The sequence below is a fragment of the Solanum lycopersicum genome, chromosome 4, assembly GCF_036512215.1.
Source record: "Solanum lycopersicum chromosome 4, SLM_r2.1".
NCBI classification, from domain to species: Eukaryota; Viridiplantae; Streptophyta; class Magnoliopsida; order Solanales; family Solanaceae; genus Solanum; species Solanum lycopersicum.
This window is the reverse complement of record NC_090803.1, coordinates 11754203-11778735: the sequence shown is the minus strand read 5'-3', so window position 1 is coordinate 11778735 and position 24533 is coordinate 11754203. Positions and strand designations below refer to the sequence as shown.

Genomic DNA, 24533 nt, shown 5'->3' with positions numbered 1-24533 from the left:
AATCCTGGCGGCCTCATTCCTTTAAAATTTAATAAATTTCTAGATTTCCTTCATTAAACTTTAGTCTAAATTAAAGTTGCATTGTTTCTGGAATTTTTGGTCATTTTTCAATTCATTTTTATCAATATTTTCACTTGAATTCCTAAGAAAATTCGTAGACTATTATAACACATTTTAAGTGCATCTTTTATGGGTTTGTTTGGCTAAAAGATTGTTAATCAATTAGTATATACTTCATCATAATGAACATCATCTTGTACATCCATTATACACATAAAATACACAATAAATACAATCATATTACATTAAACTTTTGGAGCATTTCATAGAGAACCTCATTCACCATAACATACTTAATTTCAAGAAAACATGATTGCCATTCATACGATTCCAAGTACACAAACATAATCATATTCATCACGAAAACATAATATACCTCTAAATCTACCAGCAATCATACCCAACCTAAAATTCATTGGGAGCTAGTGACAAGGACATACAAAAGGGAACAACCCTAGTTTTCGGAATGAATATCTTGAACCTTAAGGGGTCTCTTGGGAAAGGGACCAAGAGAGAAGAAAACTCATACCTTAATTGATGTTCAAACTTTAATGTTGCTGCCCGGAAAACTCCTCCAAACCACTCCCAATTCACTTCAATGTACACCTCTCTAGACAAACCTCTCTTAGCCTTGACGTTTTGATTACTTTTTCTTTTGCTTAAAAATTTTTGTTAGTTCTTCAAGCATGAAAACTGTTGATGTTTTGGCAAAAATAATGTGAGGAAGATGGAGAACGTGAGAGAGGGAGTTAAGAAGCGTGAGAGAGAGAGGACTATTTGGATTAGGAGACTAATTCAAGAATTAGTCAAATAACGTTTAAAATAAATAAATACAAATCTGTTTTTGATTTATTTATTTATTTATTTATTTAAAACATGAAAGGACAATTACGCCCTTAAATACTTATTTATTCTTATTGATAAAATTTTCTTTTTTTGAATCGTTACATTATCCCCCCCTTAGGAACATTCGTCCCCGAATGACACTACCACTACACCTCATAATGCCAATCAGATCATAACTTAATTGCTATGTACAATCAGCCAATAGCAACAAATACGAAGAGATAAGGAACTATAATCTTACGAGTAGGAAGCCTAACCTCAAGAATTGAAAAGATGTGGATATCGGGATCTCATGTCGGCCTCAGCCTCCCACGTAGCACCCTCAACAAGATGGTTTCTCCACTATACCTTCACTGTGGCAATCTCCTTGTTCCTCAGCCGCTTGACCTGTCTGTCTAAGATCTCAACAGCTATTTCCTCATAGGACAAGTCTTCACCAACTCCCAAACCTTCTACAGGTAGGATTGATGCTGGATCACCTAGGCACTTCTTCAACATAGAGACATGAAAGACTGGATGAACAGAAGCTAGCTCCGCAGGCAATGCTAACTCATAGGCCACCTCACCCACGCGCTGTAGGATCTCATATGACCCCACATACCTCGGACTAAGCTTCCCTTTTCTACCAAATCGCATCACCCCTTTCATAGGCGATATCTTCAAGTAAACCTGGTGACCAACGTTAAATTCTAAGGGTCGCTTTCTGTTGTCTGCATATGACTTTTGTCGGCTGTAAGCGGTAGCCAACCTGTCCCTAATCAGTCTAACTTTCTCCAAGGCCTCATGAATGATCTCTGGACCCAGAATAGATAACTCTCCAACCTCGAACCACCCAACTGGAGATCTACACCTCCTACCATACAATGCCTCAAACGGTGCCATCCCAATGCTGGAGTGATAGCTATTATTATACGAGAACTCTATCAAAGGTAGATGGTCATCCCAATTACCTCTAAAGTCAATCATACACGCTCTTAACATGTCCTCCAATGTCTGAATAGTGCGCTCTGCCTGCCCATCTGTCTGAGGATGAAAGGCAGTACTAAGTTTCACCTGCGTGCCTAAGCTTTTCTGGAAAGATCTCCAAAAATGTGAAGTAAACTGAGCTCCTCTATCTGAAATAATAAACAAAGGGATCCCATGCCATCTCACAATCTCATCAATGTAAAGTCTCGCGTAATCCTCGGCCCTGTAAGTAGACTTCACAGGGATAAAGTGGGCAGACTTAGTCAATCTGTCCACAACAACCCATATAGAGTCATGCTGCCTCCTAGTCCTCGGAAGACCAACTACGAAGTCCATATTAATGGCCTCCCATTTCCAAGTTGGAACCTCAATAATCTGAGTCAGACCACCAGGCTTAAGATGTTCTGCCTTAACCTGCTGACAATTAGGACACTTAGCCACATAGTCTGCAATATCCTTCTTCATGCCATCCCACCAATAAATCTTCTTAAGATCATGATACATTTTTGTGGAACCTGGATGTATAGAATATCTGGAACCATGGGCCTCTGTAACAATGTTGGTCCGTAAATCATCTACATCTGGTATGCACAACCGGTTCTGGTATCTAAGTATGCCATCATCTCCCAAAGCAAAAGACTCATTCATTTTTAACAACACTGAGTCCTTCATCTCCATCAACACAGGGTCAAGATGCTGACCCTTTTTGACTTCCACCATCAGGGATGATTCAGAACTAGGGTGAACTGAAACACCTCCACTAGTAGAGTCAACCCACCGCACACCCAGTCTGGCCAGTCTGTGTACCTCTTTCACTAGCTCCTTCTTCTCATCCTCAACGTGGGCTGTACTCCCCATGCTCATCCTGCTCAAAGCATTAGCCACAACATTAGCCTTACCTGGATGATAGTTCACATTCATGTCATAATCCTTCAGCAGCTCCAACCATCTGCGTTGCCGTAGATTCAGCTCCCTCTGCGTGAACACGTACTGGAGACTCTTATGATCCGTGAACACATCCACTTGTACTCCATAAAGATAATGCCTCCACAGCTTCAATGCAAACACCACAGCTGCCAACTCCAAGTCATGAGTGGGATAATTCTTGTCATGAACCTTGAGCTGTTTGGAAGCATAGGCTATCACCTTACCAGCCTGCATAAGAACACATCCCAAACCAACCCTAGATGCATCACAATAGACAGTCTAATTCTAGCCACTCTTAGGCAGAGTAAGCACTGGGGCTGAAGTGAGTCTGTCCTTGAGTTCCTGGAAACTCTTCTCACAAGTCTCCGTCCATTCATACTTGGATTTCTTCTTTGTCAAGGCTGTATGTGGGGCAGCAATGGAAGAAAATCCCTCCACGAACCTGCGGTAATAACCACCCAATCCCAGAAAGCTACGGATATCGGTGGGTGTAAGAGGCTTTGGCCACTTCTTAACTGCTTCAGTCTTTCTGGGGTCCACTTCTACACCTTGATCGGACACAACATGGCCCAGGAAGGTCACTGATCTCAGCCAGAATTCACACTTGCTGAATTTTGCATACAACTGATGTTGTCTAAGTACCTGCAAGGTTAGTGTCAAATGCTGTTCATGCTCTTCCTTGGTCTTAGAGTAGATGAGAATGTCATGAATGAATTCTATGACGAAAGAGTCAAGGTATTCACGAACTCTATTCATGAGGTCCATAAATGCAGCAGGTGCATTCGTGAGACCGAATGACATAACCAAGAACTCATAATTACCATAACGGGTACGAAAAGCTGTTTTTGGGACATCCCCTTCCCTAACCCTAAGCTGATGATACCCTGAACGAAGATCAATCTTAGAGAAGAAACTAGACCCTTGGAGCTGATCGAACAAATCATCAATTCTGGGAAGTGGATACTTATTCTTTATAGTGACTTTGTTGAGCTGTCGATAATCGATACACATTCTAAGGGTCCCATCCTTTTTCTTTACAAACAACACTGGAGCGCCCCAAGGGGATATGCTCGGCTGAATGAAACCCTTATCAGTGAGATCTTTTAACTGCAGCTTCAACTCCTTGAGTTCTGCTGGAGCCATTCTATAAGGAGGAATTGAGATCGGTTTAGTATCAGGTTCTAAGTCGATACCAAAGTCAATCTCTCGAAGGGGAGGGACTCCAGGCAAATCTTCAGGAAACACATCTAGGAATTCATTTACTACAGGCACTGAGTCTATGGAAGGAACGTCATGATCTAAGTCATTAACACTCACAAGATGACATAGTAACCCTTTGGCCATCATTTTATTGGCCTTAAGATTTGAAATCAAGGGGTTAGGGCGAGTTGGATTGTACCCCTCCCAGACTAACTTCTCTTTATTAGGGAAACGAAACCTCACCACTCTACTACGACAGTCCAAGCAAGCATAATGGCTGTGAAGCCAGTCCATGCCAAGAATAATATCAAAATCATGCATGGGTAACTCAATCAAGTTGGCACACATAACCCTGCCACTCACAACTATTGGGCAATTCTGGTATACCCTATCAGCTTTCACATTCTCTCCTAAAGGCGTACTAACCACTATAGGATCATGCAGGACTTCAGGTAGTACTTCAAAAGTAAGGGCAAGTAGAGGAGTCACAAAGGAAAGTGTAGACCCTGGATCAAGTAAGGCATAAACAGAAGTTGAGAATACTTGCAGCATACCTGTGACCACATCAGCGGACTTCTCCTGCTCCTCCCTACCTTTCAAGGCATAAAATTTGTTCCTCTTCGGAGGCTCGGCTGCTGCTGCATTATGTGGGGTAGGCCTAGGCTGAGCATTACCCCCAGCCTGACCTCTGTTGTGGGGACAGTCTATGACCATGTGTCCACTCTTACCACAACCGAAACAGGCATTAGTGCCCTGTCTACATTCTCCAAGGTGAGTTCGGCCACACTTAGTACAAGTCTTCCTTGGACGCTGCATCTCACCTCCATTGCCCCTCTTGGGTTCGGGTCTGCCTCCTCTAGGCGTCGTATTTCTCTGAGGGTCAGAATTTTGAGCACTCTGTTGCCCCTTCTTGAATTTGGGCTGCTCGCGGACGCCAAAATTGTTTTTATGGCCTCCATGGCTGGGACCTGCCTGATCTTGAGGCCTAGGCCTCCTAACATCACGTACACCTCTCCTCTTTCGGCTGTCCTCTACCTGTTGGACATGCATCATTAATCTAGAAAGGTCCATATTATCATGGAGCATCGCAGCCCGACAATCCTCCTCCAGGTCTCCATTGATTCCTGTGAGGAATCTGCTCATCTCCTCCCTGCTGGTAGAAACCAAGGGAGTAGCATACCTTGATAATTTCAACAAAGTTAAGTACTCTCATCATTCTTGTTATCAAATACTAAGGGAAGTACATACCTTGATAACTTCACAAACTTCAGGGAATACTCCCTGACAGTCATGGATCCTTGCTTGAGGTTGATGAACTCCTCAACCTTGGCCTCTTTTATCTGTCTAGGGAAGAACCTTTCCAAAAATGCTGTCTTGAACAGCTCCCAGGTGACTGGCACCCCTCCTAGGACACGCCTGTCTCGCCACATTTTGCACCAAGTCTGTGCAACATCTTTGAGCTGGTAGGAAGCCAACTCAGCCTTCTCAATATCAGTGGCCCCCATGGCCACCAGTATCTTATACAACTCGTCTATAAATTCCTGAGGATCTTCTGAAGTCTTAGCCCCTGTGAAAATTGGAGGATTCATCCTCGTGAAGTCTCGCAGTCTATCAGCTATGCTGCGAACCGGTGGGTTTTCCCTCAGAACATCCTGCCGGTTGACTTGGGCAGTCATAGCTTGGGCCTGCATCGTGATGGCCTGTGCCATCTGGTCTAGAGATGCCCTCACCTCCGCATCAGTCATCCCAGCTGGGTTAACTGGCATGGCCACTCCTTCAGCTGGAGCCTGGGGTGGATTCTGATTACCCCTAGCTGCTCCTGCTCCCGTCCTCAGACCCTTAGTTCTCCAAGTGTTCATTCTTTGAAAACAACAAGGTTGATGTTAGACACGTTCGTAACACCAAGAATCCAATCATTAGGAAAAGCACAATAAGATCAGAAGAAGGGAAGTCTTTCCTACGCATCATGCAATCTCTAATCCAGGATAGTGGTGCACTTCACTACCATTACTTAGAAACTACTCAATGTGATTGATGTGAACTCATTATTCTAGGAATTTAACCTAGCGCTCTGATACCAACTTTATCACGACCGGAATCTAGACCCCAGACGAGACCGGCGTCGTTGACCTCTCAGAGGTCGCAGACAAGCCTACTTACGTCATTCTTACTTTACATAGATAAATTTTAGCGGAAAATTTGAATTTTTTTTAATCATACTTGCTTAATATTCTTAACATTTCATAATCGTTCATCATCAACCATCTAACATTTAAGAGATAAGCAACTGAAAGAAATAATTCATTAAGTATTAATCTTATATCGGCCAAAATAGCACCAATACAAAGTCTGAACCAAAACAGGAAAGAAACGCTAGTGGAACATGCTCCACTAGCTCAACTCTAAAACTACGCTAGAATATAAACAGTAGCATCCTCGAAAGCATGAGGACCTACCAAACTCCGGATGAATACTGACGTCCGGATAGCTGCAACAACGAACCTGTAGCTCTAGCGTCCACCTGTGCCTGCACCTAAAAGTAGATGTTCGTATGGAATTAGTACACACTTGTAGTAAGTATGGGTATATGCAAGTACACACCAGGGACATGCATGAGAAAGAATAGCTTTTTCCTAAGCACATGGTTTTTGGAAGTCAAGTCAGTGGACTTGCCAAGTTGAGATTGGGAACGTTATGCCGTGAGAGTGACATGCATCATTATAATTATCGTATGGCACACAAAACATAACATATTCATATAGCACATAACATATAACACATACTTTCTTTCATATTATTCATTCGTATACCATGAGACCTTATTATCATAGACTTAACTTTAAGACTTTCCAAAATGAGGGCTCAACATATGGGACCTCAACTAGGGAGCCTTCTTTAGCAAACACAGAGTCTGCTTCATTCATTCATTCGTATTTCATTTCAATTCATTCATAGGCCAGTGCGAACACCATCTATACCTAGGATGTATTTTAAGATTTTCATCGGGTTTGCTGTGCAATGATCAGGAATGACCTAATGTCATTACCTGAATCTAGCTCACCTCTTAATTATCCTATCCTAACACCTTCAGTATCATTCATTTCTTTATATGATTCATTTGAGGCTGGCCTCATTCATTCATTGGGAACTTTAACTTTAACCGACATAGATCATGTGAGCATCATGAAATCCAGTGTCTTCCCCACACCGAAAGAGGTGGAATCACCGGCCAAAGCGATTCAATAACATGCTAGCGTATATGGAAATTTTACCCCGCCAGTTCCCTATAGTGTCAATATAGGTTCAAAGACTAGGAGATGTATGGAGACCCATACCCGGCAAGCCGGACAGTCTCATCTCATGAGAATTACGTGAACCTCCGCCCTTCCCGAAAGAAGGCATCACCACTCATAGCTAGCCTATCGGTGCTCGGTATAAAGTTTCATTACATTCAACTCATACATCATAGAAGTTTGCTTCTAGTATGAGGACATCATAGCTCAATAGATGATTTCTCATCTCATCATTAGTATTAAATGTTTTAAACTCAATATTTTTATTAGAGTATTCATAGAGGCTGGTCTCTTCATTATCTTACATTCACGTTGGTAAGTACATATTAGTAACATTTACTTGGGATCATTTGAGATTGCTCTCATCATATACATTAGCCTCACATCATGGTTGTTACCACATTCTTCATTTCATTACGTATATCTTAGGTCCACTTATTTTTGAACGTATGTTAGACTTATGTGTCTATACATACAAGCCATGGGACTTCATTTATAGTTCGTTAAGTGATTCTTATTTTTCTAAGATTATGTATTACAAGACTTATGTATCTTGTATATATGCCAAGATCTTTGATTTTTGATCTAAGTAGATGACATTACTCTTGAATATTTCACTCACGTATGACTTATGTATCAATACGGAGGTTTGGACACGAGAACCCAAATCTTGAATTATTTGGATATCATTTATATTTTTCATTGACTTTAGTTCTAATATTCATAAATTAGAACTCTAAATTAAATCTCAACATTTTCGTGACATAATAAATTTTTCTATTTTAATTAGAATTCTAAATTAAATTTCAATCATTTACATGAAAGAATAATTTTATAATTTAATTAGAATTCTAATTTAAATCTCAATATTTACATAAAAGAATTAATATTCTATTTTAATTAAAATTCTAAATTAAATCTCAATATTTACATGTGAGAATTAATTTTCCAACTTTAATTAGAATTTTAATTTATTATTATTATTATTATCTTTAATTAAATCCGCTTGAATAGGAAGGTTGTGGGTTCGAACCCCCACAGCCCCTTATTTTTCCTCTCTTTTTCGCTGAAGAGGAGGCTATGAGGTGGTGGGTTCGAACCCCCACAGCCCCTCATATTTTTTTTATTTTTTTTACATTGCTACAGTCTTTGAGGTCGTGGGTTCGATTCCCACGCCTCACGCTTTATTTCTTCCCATTTTCCCTCTCTCGTGCGCACTTGGAGGTCGTGGGTTCGAATCCCACGCCTCCCATTTAATTTACTGAATTAATTCCCTTCCCCTCTTTTCCCCAGGTCGCGTGTTCGATTCCCTTCAGTCCCATTTCTTTTCCTTTTTTCGCGAACTGGGGGTCGGGGGTTCGAATCCCGCCCCCAGCATCTCTTTTTTTTCCTTTTCTTCCTCTTCCTGTACCCGATTTCAAATCCCCCAGCCCCCCGTTTTTTTTCTTTTTCTGCGAGCTACTGCAGCTTTAAAGGTGAGGTCCCAGGTTCGAATCCTGGCGGCCTCATTCCTTTAAAATTTAATAAATTTCCAGATTTCCTTCATTAAACTTTAGTCTAAATTAAAGTTGCATTGTTTCTGGAATTTTTGGTCATTTTTCAATTTGTTTTTATCAATATTTTCACTTGAATTCCTAAGAAAATTCGTAAACTATTATAACACATTTTAAGTGCATCTTTTATGGGTTTGTTTGGCTAAAAGATTGTTAATCAATTACTATATACTTCATCATAATGAACATCATCTTGTACATCCATTATACACATCAAATACACAATAAATACAATCATATTACATTAAACTTTTGGAGCATTACATAGAGAACCTCATTCACCGTAACATACTTAATTTCAAGAAAAGATGATTGCCATTCATACGATTCCAAGTACACAAACATAATCATATTCATCGCGAAAACATAATATACCTCTAAATCTACCAGCAATCATACCCAACCTAAAATTCATTGGGAGCTAGTGACAAGGACATACAAAAGGGAACAACCCTAGTTTTCGGAATGAATATCTTGAACCTTAAGGGGTCTCTTGGGAAAGGGACCAAGAGAGAACAAAACTCATACCTTAATCGATGTTCAAACTTTAATGTTGCTGCCCAGAAAACTCCTCCAAACCACTCCTAATTCACTTCAACGTACACCTCTCTCGACAAACCTCTCTTAGCCTTGACGTTTTGATTACTTTTTCTTTTGCTTAAAAATTTTTGTTTGTTCTTCAAGCATGAAAACTGTTGATGTTTTGGCAGAAATAATGTGAGGAAGATGGAGAACGTGAGAGAGGGAGTTAAGAAGCGTGAGAGAGAGAGGACTATTTGGATTAGGAGACTAATTCAAGAATTAGTCAAATAACGTTTAAAATAAATAAATACAAATCTGTTTTTGATTTATTTATTTATTTATTTATTTATTTATTCATTTAAAACGTGAAAGGACAATTACGCCCTTAAATACTTATTTATTCTTATTGATAAAATTTTCTTTTTTTGAATCGTTACACTTAAGGTAAGCAATAAATCGGCCCATAGTATCTAAGGTACTACCCTTCCATTCTAAGATTGGTTCATTTGAAAATTGAAAATGAATAATTTTATTTTCAACAATCGACTGAGGCATAACATGAATGTAACAAATCCATGCCTAGAACCACATCGAAGTCTACCATTTGTTACTCTACAAGTTCTGCTGACGTGACTTTCTAAGATATTGTGATAGAGCAATTTCTATATACCTATCTAGCTATAACTAGGTCACCAACTGTAGTTGAGACTTAGAAAGGTTTTGAGAGAGTTTCTGGACTAACACTATATTGGAATGCTATGTAAGGAGTTACAAAATAAATAGTAGCCCTTGGATCAAACAATGCATAAAGATCAAGCTCAAAGACTCGTAAAAATACTAGTGCTTACATCAAGAGAACCTTCCAGATCCAGGCGATCCCTAAGAGCATACAACCTGTTATGGCGCTACCCTCAACTCTTACAATATTAGTTAGCCGGATGAGTCACGTGAATTGATTGTGATGCTAAAGTTGTTGAGGGAGATTTACCATTACCACCTCGTTGACCCAGTGCAGAAGGACAATCCCTGAAAGTGTGAAAAGACTGACCGCACCCATTTCATTATTCCTTTCCTATGAGACACTCGCATGGATGTTTGTTACTACACTTAGGGCAAGTGGGGTAAGTCTGGGTCCCTGAAACACATCCCTAAGACTTAGAACCTAGTGCCCTAACCTTTGGATCATACTTGTTTTTATAGGATAAAACACTAGCTGATGAAGATGCTTGGATTGAAAATTTCTTCTGACTCTACGAGCGATTTCCACTACCCGATTTCTATTGAGAATAGACATAGTTAATACTCCTAGCCTTCTTATTCTCATTGTCCTGTTCCCTAAGCTTATAACCCTCAACCTGCAAAGCAGGAGTCATAAGCCTAGACATGTTTGTATCTCCTAGTAACATAGCATTTTTGCACTCTATTTTCACCGAATCCAACACTTCATACAAGAACTTATCCATCTAAGCCCTTGAGTTAGCAACCATGTAAACAGAACACGTGCAGAGTAGGTTAAACTTGAAACCATACTCTTGGACTCTCATGCTTCCTTGCCTTAAATTCATGAATTCCTGAGTCTTTGCTTCTCTCAAATCTATTGGGAAAAATTTGTACAAGAAGGTTTCACTTAAGATATCCCAAGTAATAGGAGGTGCATCTTTAACCTTATTTTCCTTCCACTGAGTATACCTGATATGAGCAACATCTTTCCGCTGGTATGATGTAAACTTAACCTGATCATTCCTATTGACCTGCATCACCTCAAATATATTCTTCATCTCATCTAAGAAGTTATGGAGATCCTCACTAGTGTATGATTTAAAGAACTCAGGCTTATTAATCCTAACAAAGTCACGGATCCTATCTGCTATGGATCCACCATTTTCAATCACATGAGCTTGAACCCGATTGTTCCTGTTGGCCACATTCATAGCCAACATCTGAATGGCATTCCTAAACTCATCATTGGAGACTAACTGATTTAGGATTAGAGGAGTTACGTTTGCATTTCTGGCATTCACATTCCTGGCGTTAGCTTTATGAGTAGGCATGATCTGAAATTTAGAAGGTCGAGTTATAGTGGAATTAGATCATACCTTACACAAGAGAAGAGTAACATGAAAGTGATTTTTTCCCTAAAACACTTCATAGCCTTCTTCTCATTAAATATAATGCACTTCACACCCATGAAAAAGTCTCTACTTAGTGCTGATTTTCAGACATCCTAGGAAACTTAAACCTAGTGCTCTGATACCAAGTTTTTCACGTCCCGAGCTACCCCCGAGACATGGAAACGAGACCAAGGACCACAAGTGATCCTAATTTAACTTTAATGTCATGATCATGAGCATACTAAAGAAAATAAACTGAGCACGGAAGCTTAATCTTACTTTAATATAAAAAGTTTGGGAATACAAATATTCTAAAATTGAGATATATCAAAACTGATGCGTTTAATACAAAGAAGTTATAAACTCAATACTGAGCATAAACTAAGTTTGTTCTAAAATAGCCTCTAACAGACTAGAAATGATGGAACAGGCCCCGACTAAGTCTAGCAAAAACTTAAACTAATGGACTAAAATACTAGAAATACCTCATGAATATAGTCCTCGAAGAATAAGGACTCATCAGTAATTCTTCTGAACTAGAGATCGGAAATCGACCTATGTCTCATCTGGATGCTAAGAACCTGAACCTTCATTATGAAAAGATGTAGCGCACATATGCGACAGTACATAATAGGTACTGAGCATGTAGGATAGAGTAAAGCTGAAATAATACATAACTTAACAAGCATAAAAGGAAATATAATAGTCAAAATATGATATACTAAATTCTAAGCAAACTAGATGAAATGACCAAATTTATAACATGATGAATCATAAAGTAACTGAATTTTAAATATGGTCACTATAATAGAGACCTACTTAACCTTGAGAGCTACTAATAACTGATAGTAAAACCGCATGATCTAAATGTGGAGTCCAATCTATACGCCCCTTCGGGAGGACATAATATACCCTACCACAGGAAAAAAGAATGCTGACGTAATCACTAAATTGATGCCCTCAAAGGGGACTTACAACCTATTTAGCTAGTAGTTTTAGGACTATTTGGTACGTTGAACCCTAATCCAAGTAGTTATTATGCTAGACCCAATGAATTAAGTGATTAACAAATTATGACATATATTTTGTAAATACTGGATAACTTATAACTTAACATGGAAACTAAGAATGCAACAATTAATCTGATAATGATGCAGTAATACGTGAGACATGTATATCTGAAGTATCTGAAATATCTAACATAAGATGTGTAATTCCAAGAACTAATGAAATACAGAGCTAGAGTTTTGAAACTCATGCAATAATCTGTATAATAATATGGTAATCTGACTTGGAACATATAACAAACTAATTCATCATAATTTGCATATGTTCTAGAAACGCTATTTCTAATTATGATAAGGGAATCAAAAATCTGATTGAAAACTAAGGATCCAATGGGCGATAGTAACCCACTAGTGAAATCTCACATATCTGTTAATGAAATCCACGGAGAAATCTTTAGATTTCGGGGCTGAAATTGATGAAACCTTGTTGTGTTCTTGAACTCAGATTCTTGACCTTTTTCTCATTTCTTGCTTCTAATTTTCTAATTTTTAATTAATGATTTGATTTAGGTAAATTTTAGTGATGTTTTTAAGCTTAAACTGACTAAAATATGATGATTTAGGGCTTTAATGATGTATCTTAGGGGTTAAACAAACTAGAAAAAGACCAAAAGATCTGTGAAATAATTGTTGTCAAACTAATAGACGACCTGGTCTGACGAGCCTTCGTTCAATCAACTGTCCTTCTATTGGCTTTGCTTGACAAGCCTTTACTTAACTGGTCATAACTTTTTACTATAAGCTTGGAGTTTAGCAAACTCTATGGCTATGGAAAGATAATTCAATTATCTATCATATAATATGTTATAGGAAACCTAATTCATTTTGTACTAAAGGTTATAACAATTTGAAGTTGACCCTACTAGTAATTTTCCTTAACTAACGGCTAAACGTCACTTATGGTGAGACCTACAGACTGTAGATCAAATTACGGTCAGTGCTGGTCATCCATAGTTCATGTCAGACACTGGGTAACTTCAATGTCAATTCACAGACACATACAATGTACCGTAGTTTGACTTACAAACCGTAGTTCTGTCCTTGGATCGACACTTAGTCAAATTTTCTATGCTAAGCTTTGGGAGTTCTTCAATTGCAAACGACGGATGCACAACATGGGTCGTAGATCAGACTACGGTCCGTCAATAGTGACCATCGATTAAACCTGTAAATTTTTAAAAAATCGATTTTTGATCTGTTTTTCATAGCGGGTGTTACAGGTATCAAGACACTCATGTGCTACAGATTGTGATGAGGAGGGACAACAAGAATTTCAACAAAAAAGAACTTGCAGAAGATTGATGCTTTTAACATAAATATGGTAGAAGACACATGATGATTATAGGCAAGTATTTTTACGAACAGAACCAATTTTATTTATGTTATATTTGATGAAATAAACTACAAAAATGCTCATCATAAAAATGTTTCCAAATGATGAACATGTTTCTAGTTTTTCTTAAGCTAAATTTTAACTCAAGGTCCCTTTAGGAAAAAACCCAAAAGGGACAATATTTACATAAAAAAAATGGGTTCTAGTCGGCCCCAAAGTGACCAGACCATACATTTTTAATAAAAGTCTTCTTTTGCAGGGTTTCCACAATTGCTCTTTTAACTTCCTTTTTCACTTTTCCCTTCTTCCTTCCTCATTCCGCCTCCTTGTCGGCATGAAAATATACTTCTCCATGGAATAAACATTCTTCATGAAGCATTTGTGACCTTCTATTTTCATAAGCTTTCTAAGGTTTGTCCGCCCTCTTTTTTGAATTGTGTTTCCTCTCCTGCCAACTGATTGTGACTGTTATAGGTGTACTTTTCGTTTGGAATTTGGACATCTTGTCGAACTTTATAATTATTAGAGGCCTTCCTTTTTAGCTTTTAAAATTTGTATAAATGATTTACCCTTCTCACTTTCTTCCTCTTATCTGTTCTTCTCATTTATTTATGATTCTTACTGTAGATTAAGCCGAATACGAGAAAAGGATTTTTCATCCATCAGATTTCCTTGTAGTGTGCTTCAAAAATATCAGATTTGGTCCCTTTAAACTCACTTTTACTCATCTCTGTATCCCATTTTGCTTGCTGACATAGCTTTTTCCTAGGAGTAGTTCTTTGACAAAATTTCTGCTCCAGTTAATTACAAAATATAACTTGGTTATATATTTGTGTCGTCATTGAAACTAACCATGCTACCCAATGTTGTCTATTTTTATTCTTCTTGATTTTATACGAACTGAAGGATTTTTTGCTTGCCCATATTAAGAATCTTTCTTCCCAGTTTTAGTAATTGATTAAAGCTAAAGAATACCCGTTTTCTTTCTTTGTCAATGGTTGTATTTGGTACAAAGTCTTCTAGCCAATTTGTCTCTCTGAAAATAAGTTGCACACTATAATGATTTGAGACACCATTTCATGTATGTCTTCCCTTTGTTTAGCAAACTCCCATGGTAATTTCCAATTAATCACAATTATTTTCTTTAAAATAAATAAATTTGTATCCACGTGAATAATATTCATCGTATGACTTATCCAATACTTAAAAGAATCCCACACGGCTCTAACCTCTGCCTCCATGTTTGTTGGTTGCCTCCCCTATTCTTTGTGACTCTGCATATATGAGAACTCCTTTATTTCGTATACAAAAACCATAAGCATTCTGACCATGTTTCCATTACTAGCTCCATCTATGTTGCCAGTGAACCAACTATGTATTGGCATTTTCGACCCCACGAGTAGATCATGTATGTCGGACGGATATCTCTTAATTGTATCCACCATTTCTGACCAATATTTTGACATACTTTTGATCCATGGAATGTGATCCTTATTAATTGATGTATTGCCAATTTACACTGATAATACATAGACCTATAAGTTATCACCTTCCCATGATGTTACATCTTGTGCTCCCACAATCTATAAATGATTTTTTTTAGATTTCCAGTTACGCTGAGACCTACAGAAGAAGAAAAATGCTTCCATAGATTTTGTGCTATGGGAGTTGTTAGTAAAAGATAACATATTTATCTAAGTGACCCTCCTCAAAATGGTAACATTTTGAGACCACATGTAACCTCAACATCTTTAAATTATCATATGTGGCTATTCTCCCCTTCAAAATTCTCCATTAGAAAAAAGCAATCTTCAGTGGCAAACCCTTTACCCCTATATAATTGCTCCATTCGTAAACAGAAAATTTTCTTTTCATGTTTTTATAGGTTGATTTGATAGTGAAATTGCCTTTAATGATATGTATCCCCCATGCTTTGTCAGTGCTGACTTCCTTGATAATGAGCCTCATTTTCGTTGTTGTATGTTGTACCATTTCCTCTGAAGTCACTTATTTTAGCTTTTCTTAATTCCACTCATAATTTACGATAAAATAATTTACCTCCAATTCCTCATCTTGTGCCAACTCTCCTTCAGTAAAGTAAAATGAGCCTTGCCACCTCCAATTATCAAATCACAAACTAGATTTTCCAGTCTTGATTTGCCATTATATATGATGTTTTACCTCCACTCTGATCTTAATCATCTCTTCAAAACCTGTGAGGCTCCTAAATTCTTTACATTGAACAGATGCATTTTTTTGCAGAACTTATTCCACATGTATTCAGCCCATTAAGAGTTTATGGATACTCTAGAGTTCCTATAGCTAAGAAAACAACACATTATTCATATCTTTCAATCTACATATATCCAATTTCACCTTCCTCTTTTGGATGAAACATATCCCCCCATGGCACCAAGTGTTTACCTTTAACTCCCCCCACATTTCCCAAAAGAATTTCGTAAAAATTTGATGATTTTGGTTCATGACTTATACTTGTTGGATTCGTAGTAAATAAAAAGTAATCTGGCATAGATTGAAGAACATCATTTACAAAAACATTCTTACCTCCAACTCATAGACATTTATTATGCCATGAGAAGGTTATCATAGCAACTTTCCTAATTAAGTCTTCAAAATACCAAAAGATGCTCCTCCCATAAAATATTGGACTTCCAAATACAGAAAAGGAAAAGTTCTTTATCTTATCCCATCTAACTTCCTAAATCTAATTTAGACAATAGGAGGTGTTTTCTCATGAAGATAAAAGCAACTCTTATATTGATTAATCATTTGACCAGAAGTACTTGAATACTCTTTTAGCATCTGCATTATTTTTATCGCTAAACTTTTTTCCCAGAGGGAAAAAGGATTGTATCATCTACTAGGATAAATGAATAATCTCAGGACTCCATCGTGGCAAATTATATCCCTTAAAATATGCATCCCCATGTAAGTTGTTTCTAGGACCTGTGCTTCAATAATTATAATAGTAGGGGATAGAGGATCTCGCTGCCTCAATCCTCTTGAAGATCCGAAAAAACCATGTTCCTCCTCAAGGTCCTTTTTTTCTGCTAAACGTCATCATTGTCCTCTATTAAGTCTGGACCTTTGCTTATTACAGATTCTGCCTCGTCCCTCTGATTGTCATTCTCCGTGTTTAGATCTTTTTCAAGCACGTCACGTAATTCATAATCAGTACAGTCTTTTTTTTTCCGTAGTTGTTCTCCTCGTTGTTATACTTTGTTGAAACAACTTCATCATAACCTCTTTAAGTCACATCTCCGCCCCTTTTCCTTCATTCAGAACTGTCTACAATGTAACCTAGTTTTGCTATATTTTTCTTTCCAGCATGAATGTACCCTTCACCTTGCTCATTATCCATTGTGCCATCCTTTTAACACAAGGAGTGCCTACATTAGTATCTACAAAAATAAAATCACCTTTCTCCTCCTCCTTTATGTTCTCTTGTTTATGTTTTTTCAACAGGTTGTATTTATTTTCATCAATTATTCCAAACCTGTTCCAAACCTTTTCCGACCATTTCGGTTTGTCTCATCCCCATTTTTTGTAACTTTGCTCTACAAAACCTTCTTCTCTATTGGACTATTCATGTTTCCCACTTTTGTTGAGTCTTTCATGGTTTTTCTCCTAGCAATAGGATTCTTCTCTATTCTGTCCTTTTCCTTCCTTTCAACTTGTCTTTTTTTTTTCTTGGATAAGATTCAGGATGCACAACAAAACATTGTTCCTCATTTTGTCCCTGAATCATACATTTCTGACAATACTTTGGCGCATAATCGTACTTAATTTTGATACATTTCTCAATTATTCATCATTGTTTCTCTTCATTCAAATTTTATTCCCTTTTAATAATTCTTTGAGTAGATTTACATCCACCTTAACTCTTGCACAACTTATCCTCGTCCTATTCTTTGTTGCCAACTCTTCCTATTGTTGCTTTCCTACTGTTAGTGCAAGTCAAAACACATATTTCGTCCCCAAAATGATTTAGTGGAAGCGATGAAAAAATATCCATGAAATTGTTGTTGTTTCCACCTCGGGATTGAACACTGGATCCCATTTCAGCGTTCTCATTGGAGAAGACCAGCTATTCTGTGTGATTTAAGAGTTGGGTTAGATAGTAGGTGCACATAATCGTCCAATATTGTCTCCCTTATCAAAACATGTCTATTACTAAGAAACCCAATATTTCATTCTCCCTTTAGTTCACTTTGTTTAGGGATCAATTTTTTAAGATCTTGTATGTCAGGCAACCCATATGAAAACTTTCAAATCACTGCATATTCAAGATTTTCATTTATGATCATCTAGTTTACTTATTATAATTCCCAAATAACTTGTGGTTATCTATGTAGGTTATAGGTTTGAGTGGCAATGAATTAAGGTTGGTTTTTTCAGTCTTAGGGATTACACATATGTTAGTGCGGATGGAGTTACCAGTCAACCTACCTCATAGGGAGGTTGGCTACTGGCCGAGGCGGCCATTGGATCGTGTAAAATCAGAGTTTCACGGTGTAGGCTTACGTTTCCTAGAGAGCATCTATGACCATGTTTCTCGTTTATTTCATCAATTATGGCAAAAATAATATTGATATTCACAAATCATGAGCTCTTATCTATCTCGTCATTCAAAGTACAAATCTTCACCAAGTTCTTCTTTGTTGAAAATCTTTTTGCTCCTCTTCGTCGCAATTTGTAGCAAATGAGTTTCTTAAACTTGAAATACCTTAGACAAACTTCAGTATGATCGAGAAAATTCTCATATTTCGTTAAGATGATTACAACTACATTGCATATATGACAATTGCTAGTGTAAGTTTTTCTCTTATAGAAAAAAATATCAGAAAAAATATTTACATTAATTAACAAAGAGAATAAAAGCTTGATGATCAAAACTAAAATAAATATATCATAATTATTCGTGTTTTTTTTTCTTATTAGAAAGGATAGCAGAAAAATTATAATCAATAAAATTCGAATGTTCAGTTTTGATGATCAAAACTAAAATAAAGATATCTTAATTATTATTGTTTTTTTTCTTATTTGAAAAGATAGCAGAAAAAATATGCACATTAACAAACAAAGAAAATCAAAGGTATATGGTTAGCCCGTAGATCAAAATACGTATTAACAAAACACAGTAGAAAAACAGGTTTTAATTACACAAAATTCTAATGAACTCCCAACAATCATAACAAAATTATAGATTTTCAAACACTTGTAATACCCATTGACGTAAAAATTTATGAATATCGTTTGGATAAGCTAAAAGATATCATAAATATAAAACATGAAAAACATCAGTATTACTTATCCAACATAGACCCAAATAACTCCATTTTTCAATAGAAATCTGAATTTTTTTTCTAGCTATAACATACCCCATAAGAAAAGAGGAGTGAAGGTAATGTAAAAAAGAAGATAATTGGGGGTAACAAAAAAAGAGAGTGTTGAGTGTAAAGTAAATAGAAAAGTTTTTTATTAAGGATTTTTTTTATATAAGAGTGCAACGGAATAAAGTTATACTTTTTGGTTGGAGAAATCTTTTCTTGGATATAACAATCAACTACTTATGAATTGCTGACACACACTCAACAATCCTTTGTTTTTAAATAGCTCAGCCCCAAATTCTCTCTTCTATGGTTTATGTTAGCACTAAAAAAAAAATTCAACTTTCTATTATAGAAGGTAGAGATTTTCGCCTAGGGTTGGACTAATGATGCTAATTTTTTTCTTGTTTGGTTTGTATAACATATTTCGATTAATTAAAATGACAATCATATTTTAGGTCACTTGCTGCTAAAAGTGTTTGAAAATCTATAATTTATCATGGTTCTTGATATTTCTTTACAATTTTGTGTTAAGAAAGCATGTTTTTGTGTTGTGCTTTGTTTACATGCATTTTATTCTTTGGGATAATCATCAAACTTTGATTTTCTTTGTCTATTTCATGAATATATTTTTCTACTACTTTTTCTAAAAGCAAAAAAATAAAATCTACAATTTTCGTATCGTCATTTTATTTTTGATCATCTTAACTAACCATGAGAATTTTCTTTATTATAATGATGTGAGTCTAAACTAATTCAATTTCAAGAGACTCATCTACTACAAAGTTCAACGAGGAGGGGCAATAAGATTTTCAACAAAGAAGAACTTGTAGAAGATTGGAGCTTTGAATGTGAAGATGGAGGAGAACTCATGATATTTTATTATGGGCAAGTTCTTTTTCTTAAAAAATATTTTTATTTTGATTATGATTGATGAAATTAACTAGAAACATGGTTGTTAAATTAGAAAATATTTTATGATAACCATGTACTACTTTATTTTTATAAAATATAACAAATATAAAATTAATTTTCTTAGCAAAAGGACTTGCTCATATTCACAAATCATAAGCTCTCCTTCATCTTTACATTAAAAAAACCAATATTTATCAAGATCTCCTTTGTTGAAAATCTTTTTGACCCCCTTCGTTGCAATTTGTAGTAATGACTTTCTGTAATTTTTTATGATTCTTGCTATTTCTTAAGGATTTGGAATAAAGAAATAATGTTTTTAGGTTGTGCATTCTTAATGAGTATTTTATTCTTTGGATTAATAATCAAGCTTTAATTTTCTTAGTCCGTATAATGAATATATATTTCTAATATCCTTTCTAAAAGAGAAAAATCTAAACCGACAATTGTCATATCTACATTTTAATTTTTATCATCTTAACTAACGAAGATAATTTTTTTAATTATAGTGATTTGAGTCTTAAGTAATTCAATTTCAAGAGACTCATCTACTACAAAGTACAACGGAGAGGGGTAGTAAGATTTTCAACAAAAGAGAACTTGTAGAATATTGGTGCTTTGAATGTAAAGATGGAAGAGAGAGCTCATAATTTGTGACAATGGGCAGGTCATTTTACTAAAAAAACTAATTTTGTTTTTGTTATAATTAATGAAATAAACTAGAAACATGGTTTCCATTTTAGAAACATTTTTATGATAACTATGTTACTAGTTTATTTCATCAAATATACCAACTATAAAATTAATTTTCATAGCAAAAGGACTTGCTCATAGTGACAAATCATGAACTCTCCTCTATCTTTACATTGAAAACACAAATCTTCAGCAAGTTTTCTTTGTTGAAAATCTTTGTGATTCTTTTCATCGCAATTTGTATTAATGAGTTTCTTTAAATTGAATAACCAAAGGCTAGCTCAGTATAATCAAGAAAAAATTCTTATGTTCAATTCAGATGATCAAAATTAAAATGTAGATATGATAATTATTACTGTAATTTTTTCCATTTTGAAAAAATATCATAACAATATATACATTAACAAAAAAATAAAAACAAAGCTAAATTATTAGATCATAGATTGAAATACATATTAACACGATACACTACAAAAATAGTTTCTCTTAATTAAAAATTCAAAATAACTCCCAACAATCATAACGAAATTATAGATTTTCAATCACTTCTAGAATCCATTGACCTAAAAAATTATGAATGTCGTTTGGATTAACTGAAAGATAACATAAAAAATAAAATAAGAAAAATATCACCAATATTGTCCAACATAGACGCAAATCCCTACATTCTTCAATAGAAAAATGAATATTTTTTATCAAGCAATAACATCAACCATAGGAAAGAGAATTAAGAATAATGAAAAAAAAAAGAAAAAATTTGGGGTAACGAAAATTGAGTGTAAAGAAAATAGAAAGATTTTTCTATTAAGCGTTTTTTAATAGAAGAGTCGAACTGAAGAAATTTATAATTTTTCGATTGGAAAAAACTTTTCTTGGATACAACAACCTATTACTTATGAATTGTTAGCACACACTCAACATTCCTCTCTTTTTTCATTACCCAGCCACTAATTCTCTATTTCTTCATTACCACCAATTCTCTTTTCTATGGTTCATGTTTTCACTAAACGAAAATTTTCAGCTTTTTATTATAGAAAGTAGAGATTTCCATCTAGGTTGGACTAATGATGCTGATTTATTTTCTAGTTTTCATTTGTATGATATATTTAGATTAATCAAATTGACATCCATGTTTAAGGTCAATGGGTGTTACAAGTGTTTGAAAATATTTGTTATAATTCTTGCTATTTCTTTAGAATTTTGTGTTAAGAAAAACATTATCTTTTGATTATTCTTTGTTAGTAGGTATTTTATTTTTCGGGCTTATCATCAAGCTTTGATTTTCTTTGTCTGTATCATGAATATATTTTTCTACTATTTTTTCTAAAATGGAAAAAATTAAACAAACAATTTTCATATCGACATTATATTAGAACACCTGGTCCTAGGACACCAGTTAGTAGTTTAGTCGTATTAGGACTGTCTTACTAGATCAGCAGGTATTATTTAATTAGACTACTTTAGTTCAGTTCGTTTAAGAATCTTATTACTTTCGTTGTAACTCTATTTAAGAAGTTGCTGCCTTCATTACTAAATGTACATTCAGTTCTTATGATATCTAGGCTCTTCAAGCTCTAAAGAGTACAATCCAATTTTTTTCTTCTTTTTCCTCTCCTCACGCAGATCAACAACAATGAGCAACAATAATGGAGACAATCCAAGAGGTGTCAATGTTGAAAACACGGCAAGTACCAATACTATCATTCAATTCAATCCTGCATCCCAATTACCCATCAAACTATGTGGTGGTAACAACTTCGCCACCTGGAAAGCCCAATTTTCCATGCTTATGTATGGCTAAAACCTCTTTGGCCATCTCGATGGAACCAGTCCGTCCCCTAGTCGCACGATTACCCTCGGCATGAATATCTCTCCCAATCCTGCCTTCTTAACTTGGCTCCGTCAGGATCAACTCATCCTGAATGCTCTCATGGCTTCTATCGAACCCACTATTGCCCCTACTGTTGCAGCCGCTAACTCGAGTAAATCATGATGCCTTGCATACCACTTATGCGAACAAATCTCAAACTCGAGTCTTCAGTCTGCGTGATCAGCTTGCCCATGTCACTAAGGACTCTCGCTCCATTACTGAATATATTCATACTGTTCGGTCCTTTTCAAATGAGTTAGCAATTGCTGGTGCTCTTGTTTCCAATCCTTAACTCATTTCAAAAATACTTTGTGGTCTAGGTCCTGAATTTCATGAAATATCTGCTGCCATTCGTGCATGCAATACGCCTATCTCCAATGAGGAACTGTTTGAAAAGTTACTAGACTTTGAACTCTTCCTCCGCATAGAGAATGCTAAGAAACTATCTAGTACTATCATTGTTGCAGTTGCTAGTCCCACTAAATTCAACTCCAATAATCGCAACAACTGTAGAGAAACCAACAACTCTCAACAATGGCGCCAGAACTTGCGTCCAAGCGCTCCACCACAAGGGCAATCCAATTCAAATCCAAACGGTATTATTCGCTGTCAACTATGTAACAGAATTGGCCACACCGCCAATGTTTGCCGCTCAAGATCTCATAATCACTTTGAAGCAAAAGCCAACTATGCCGCTGGGCTTACAACGGAGACCAATCCCTTGATAGTTGACTCAAGAGCCACCCATCACATCACCACAGAGCTGCACAACCTACACCATACCACGGTAACGAAGATGTCTCCATGGGTGATGGTAACAAAATTCCTATCTCTCACACTGGTTGTACTAAATTAGATGCATCAAATAACGTTTTTAAGCTAACTCACACTTTGTGTGCCCCTTCCATCAAACGCAAGCTTATCTCTGTTTCTAAATTCTGTCAAGACAATCATAAGTCTATTGAATTTTTTCCTTTTAACTTTATTATTAAGGATCTGAAAACACAGCAGCCACTGGTGCACGGTCGGACTAACAATGGACTATATGAGTGGCCTGTCTCACATCCCCAAGCTCACATTATCTCCACATCCATCCCTCTTACTACTTGGCACCAACGTCTTGGTCATCCTCACTCTAGAGTTCTTAGGTTTATTTTGATTAAATTCTCGCTACCGTTTCATGAGAGAGACAAAAAATTTCATTGTAATTCATGTTTATCTAATAAAGCTCATCGACATCCTTTTACTCAATTATCATTGTGTAGCTCTAAACCACTTTAAATTATTTTCAGTGACTTATGGGGTCCATCACCAGTCTTATCTCCTGATAAAAAGTGTTGTATTATTTTTATTTTGTTGACCAATATAGGAAGTACACTTGGCTCTACACACTAACAAAGAAAAGTGAAGTTAAAGATATCTTTCAAAAATTTCATCCTATGATGGAAAAACATTTTGACTCTAAACTTTTATCGTTGTATACCGATGGCAGAGGTGAGAATAAAAGTCTTTACTCCTATCTTCCACTTCACGGCATTCAACACCTCTCTACCCCTCCCTATACACCCCAACGAGTTGCACTTAAAGAATGGCGGCATCGTCATGTTGTCGAAACTGCAAGAACACTCTTACGTGTGGCGTCTCTCCCACCCCAATTCCGGTCTTTTGCATGCCATCACACTGTCTACCTCATCAACTGTCTTCCAACCTCTCACGTCGATAATCAATCCCCATTCCAAAGATTACTTAGAAAATCACCTAATTTTGACTCCCTGCGAATTTTTGGTTGTTTATGTTATCCATGACTAAAACCATAATCCAAAAATAAA

At 36.3% G+C, this 24533-nt stretch overlaps 2 protein-coding genes across 2 annotated transcripts; both read right to left on the bottom strand.

Annotated features, from left to right (window-relative positions):
- Window positions 1-3084: 3084 nt before the first annotated feature.
- On the bottom strand, window positions 3085-5858 carry LOC112942068 (uncharacterized). The gene is made up of 2 exons (XM_069296565.1): window positions 5248-5858; window positions 3085-5179 (listed from the first exon to the last, which is right to left on the bottom strand). The coding sequence occupies exons 1-2, from the start codon at window positions 5856-5858 to the stop codon at window positions 3085-3087; spliced, it is 2706 nt and encodes a 901-aa protein (XP_069152666.1).
- A 4972-nt stretch (window positions 5859-10830) lies between these two features.
- LOC138347956 (uncharacterized) lies at window positions 10831-11418 on the bottom strand. The gene has a single exon (XM_069296564.1). It carries the CDS (start codon window positions 11416-11418, stop codon window positions 10831-10833), a length of 588 nt encoding a protein of 195 aa, XP_069152665.1.
- Between the last annotated feature and the right edge of the window lie 13115 nt (window positions 11419-24533).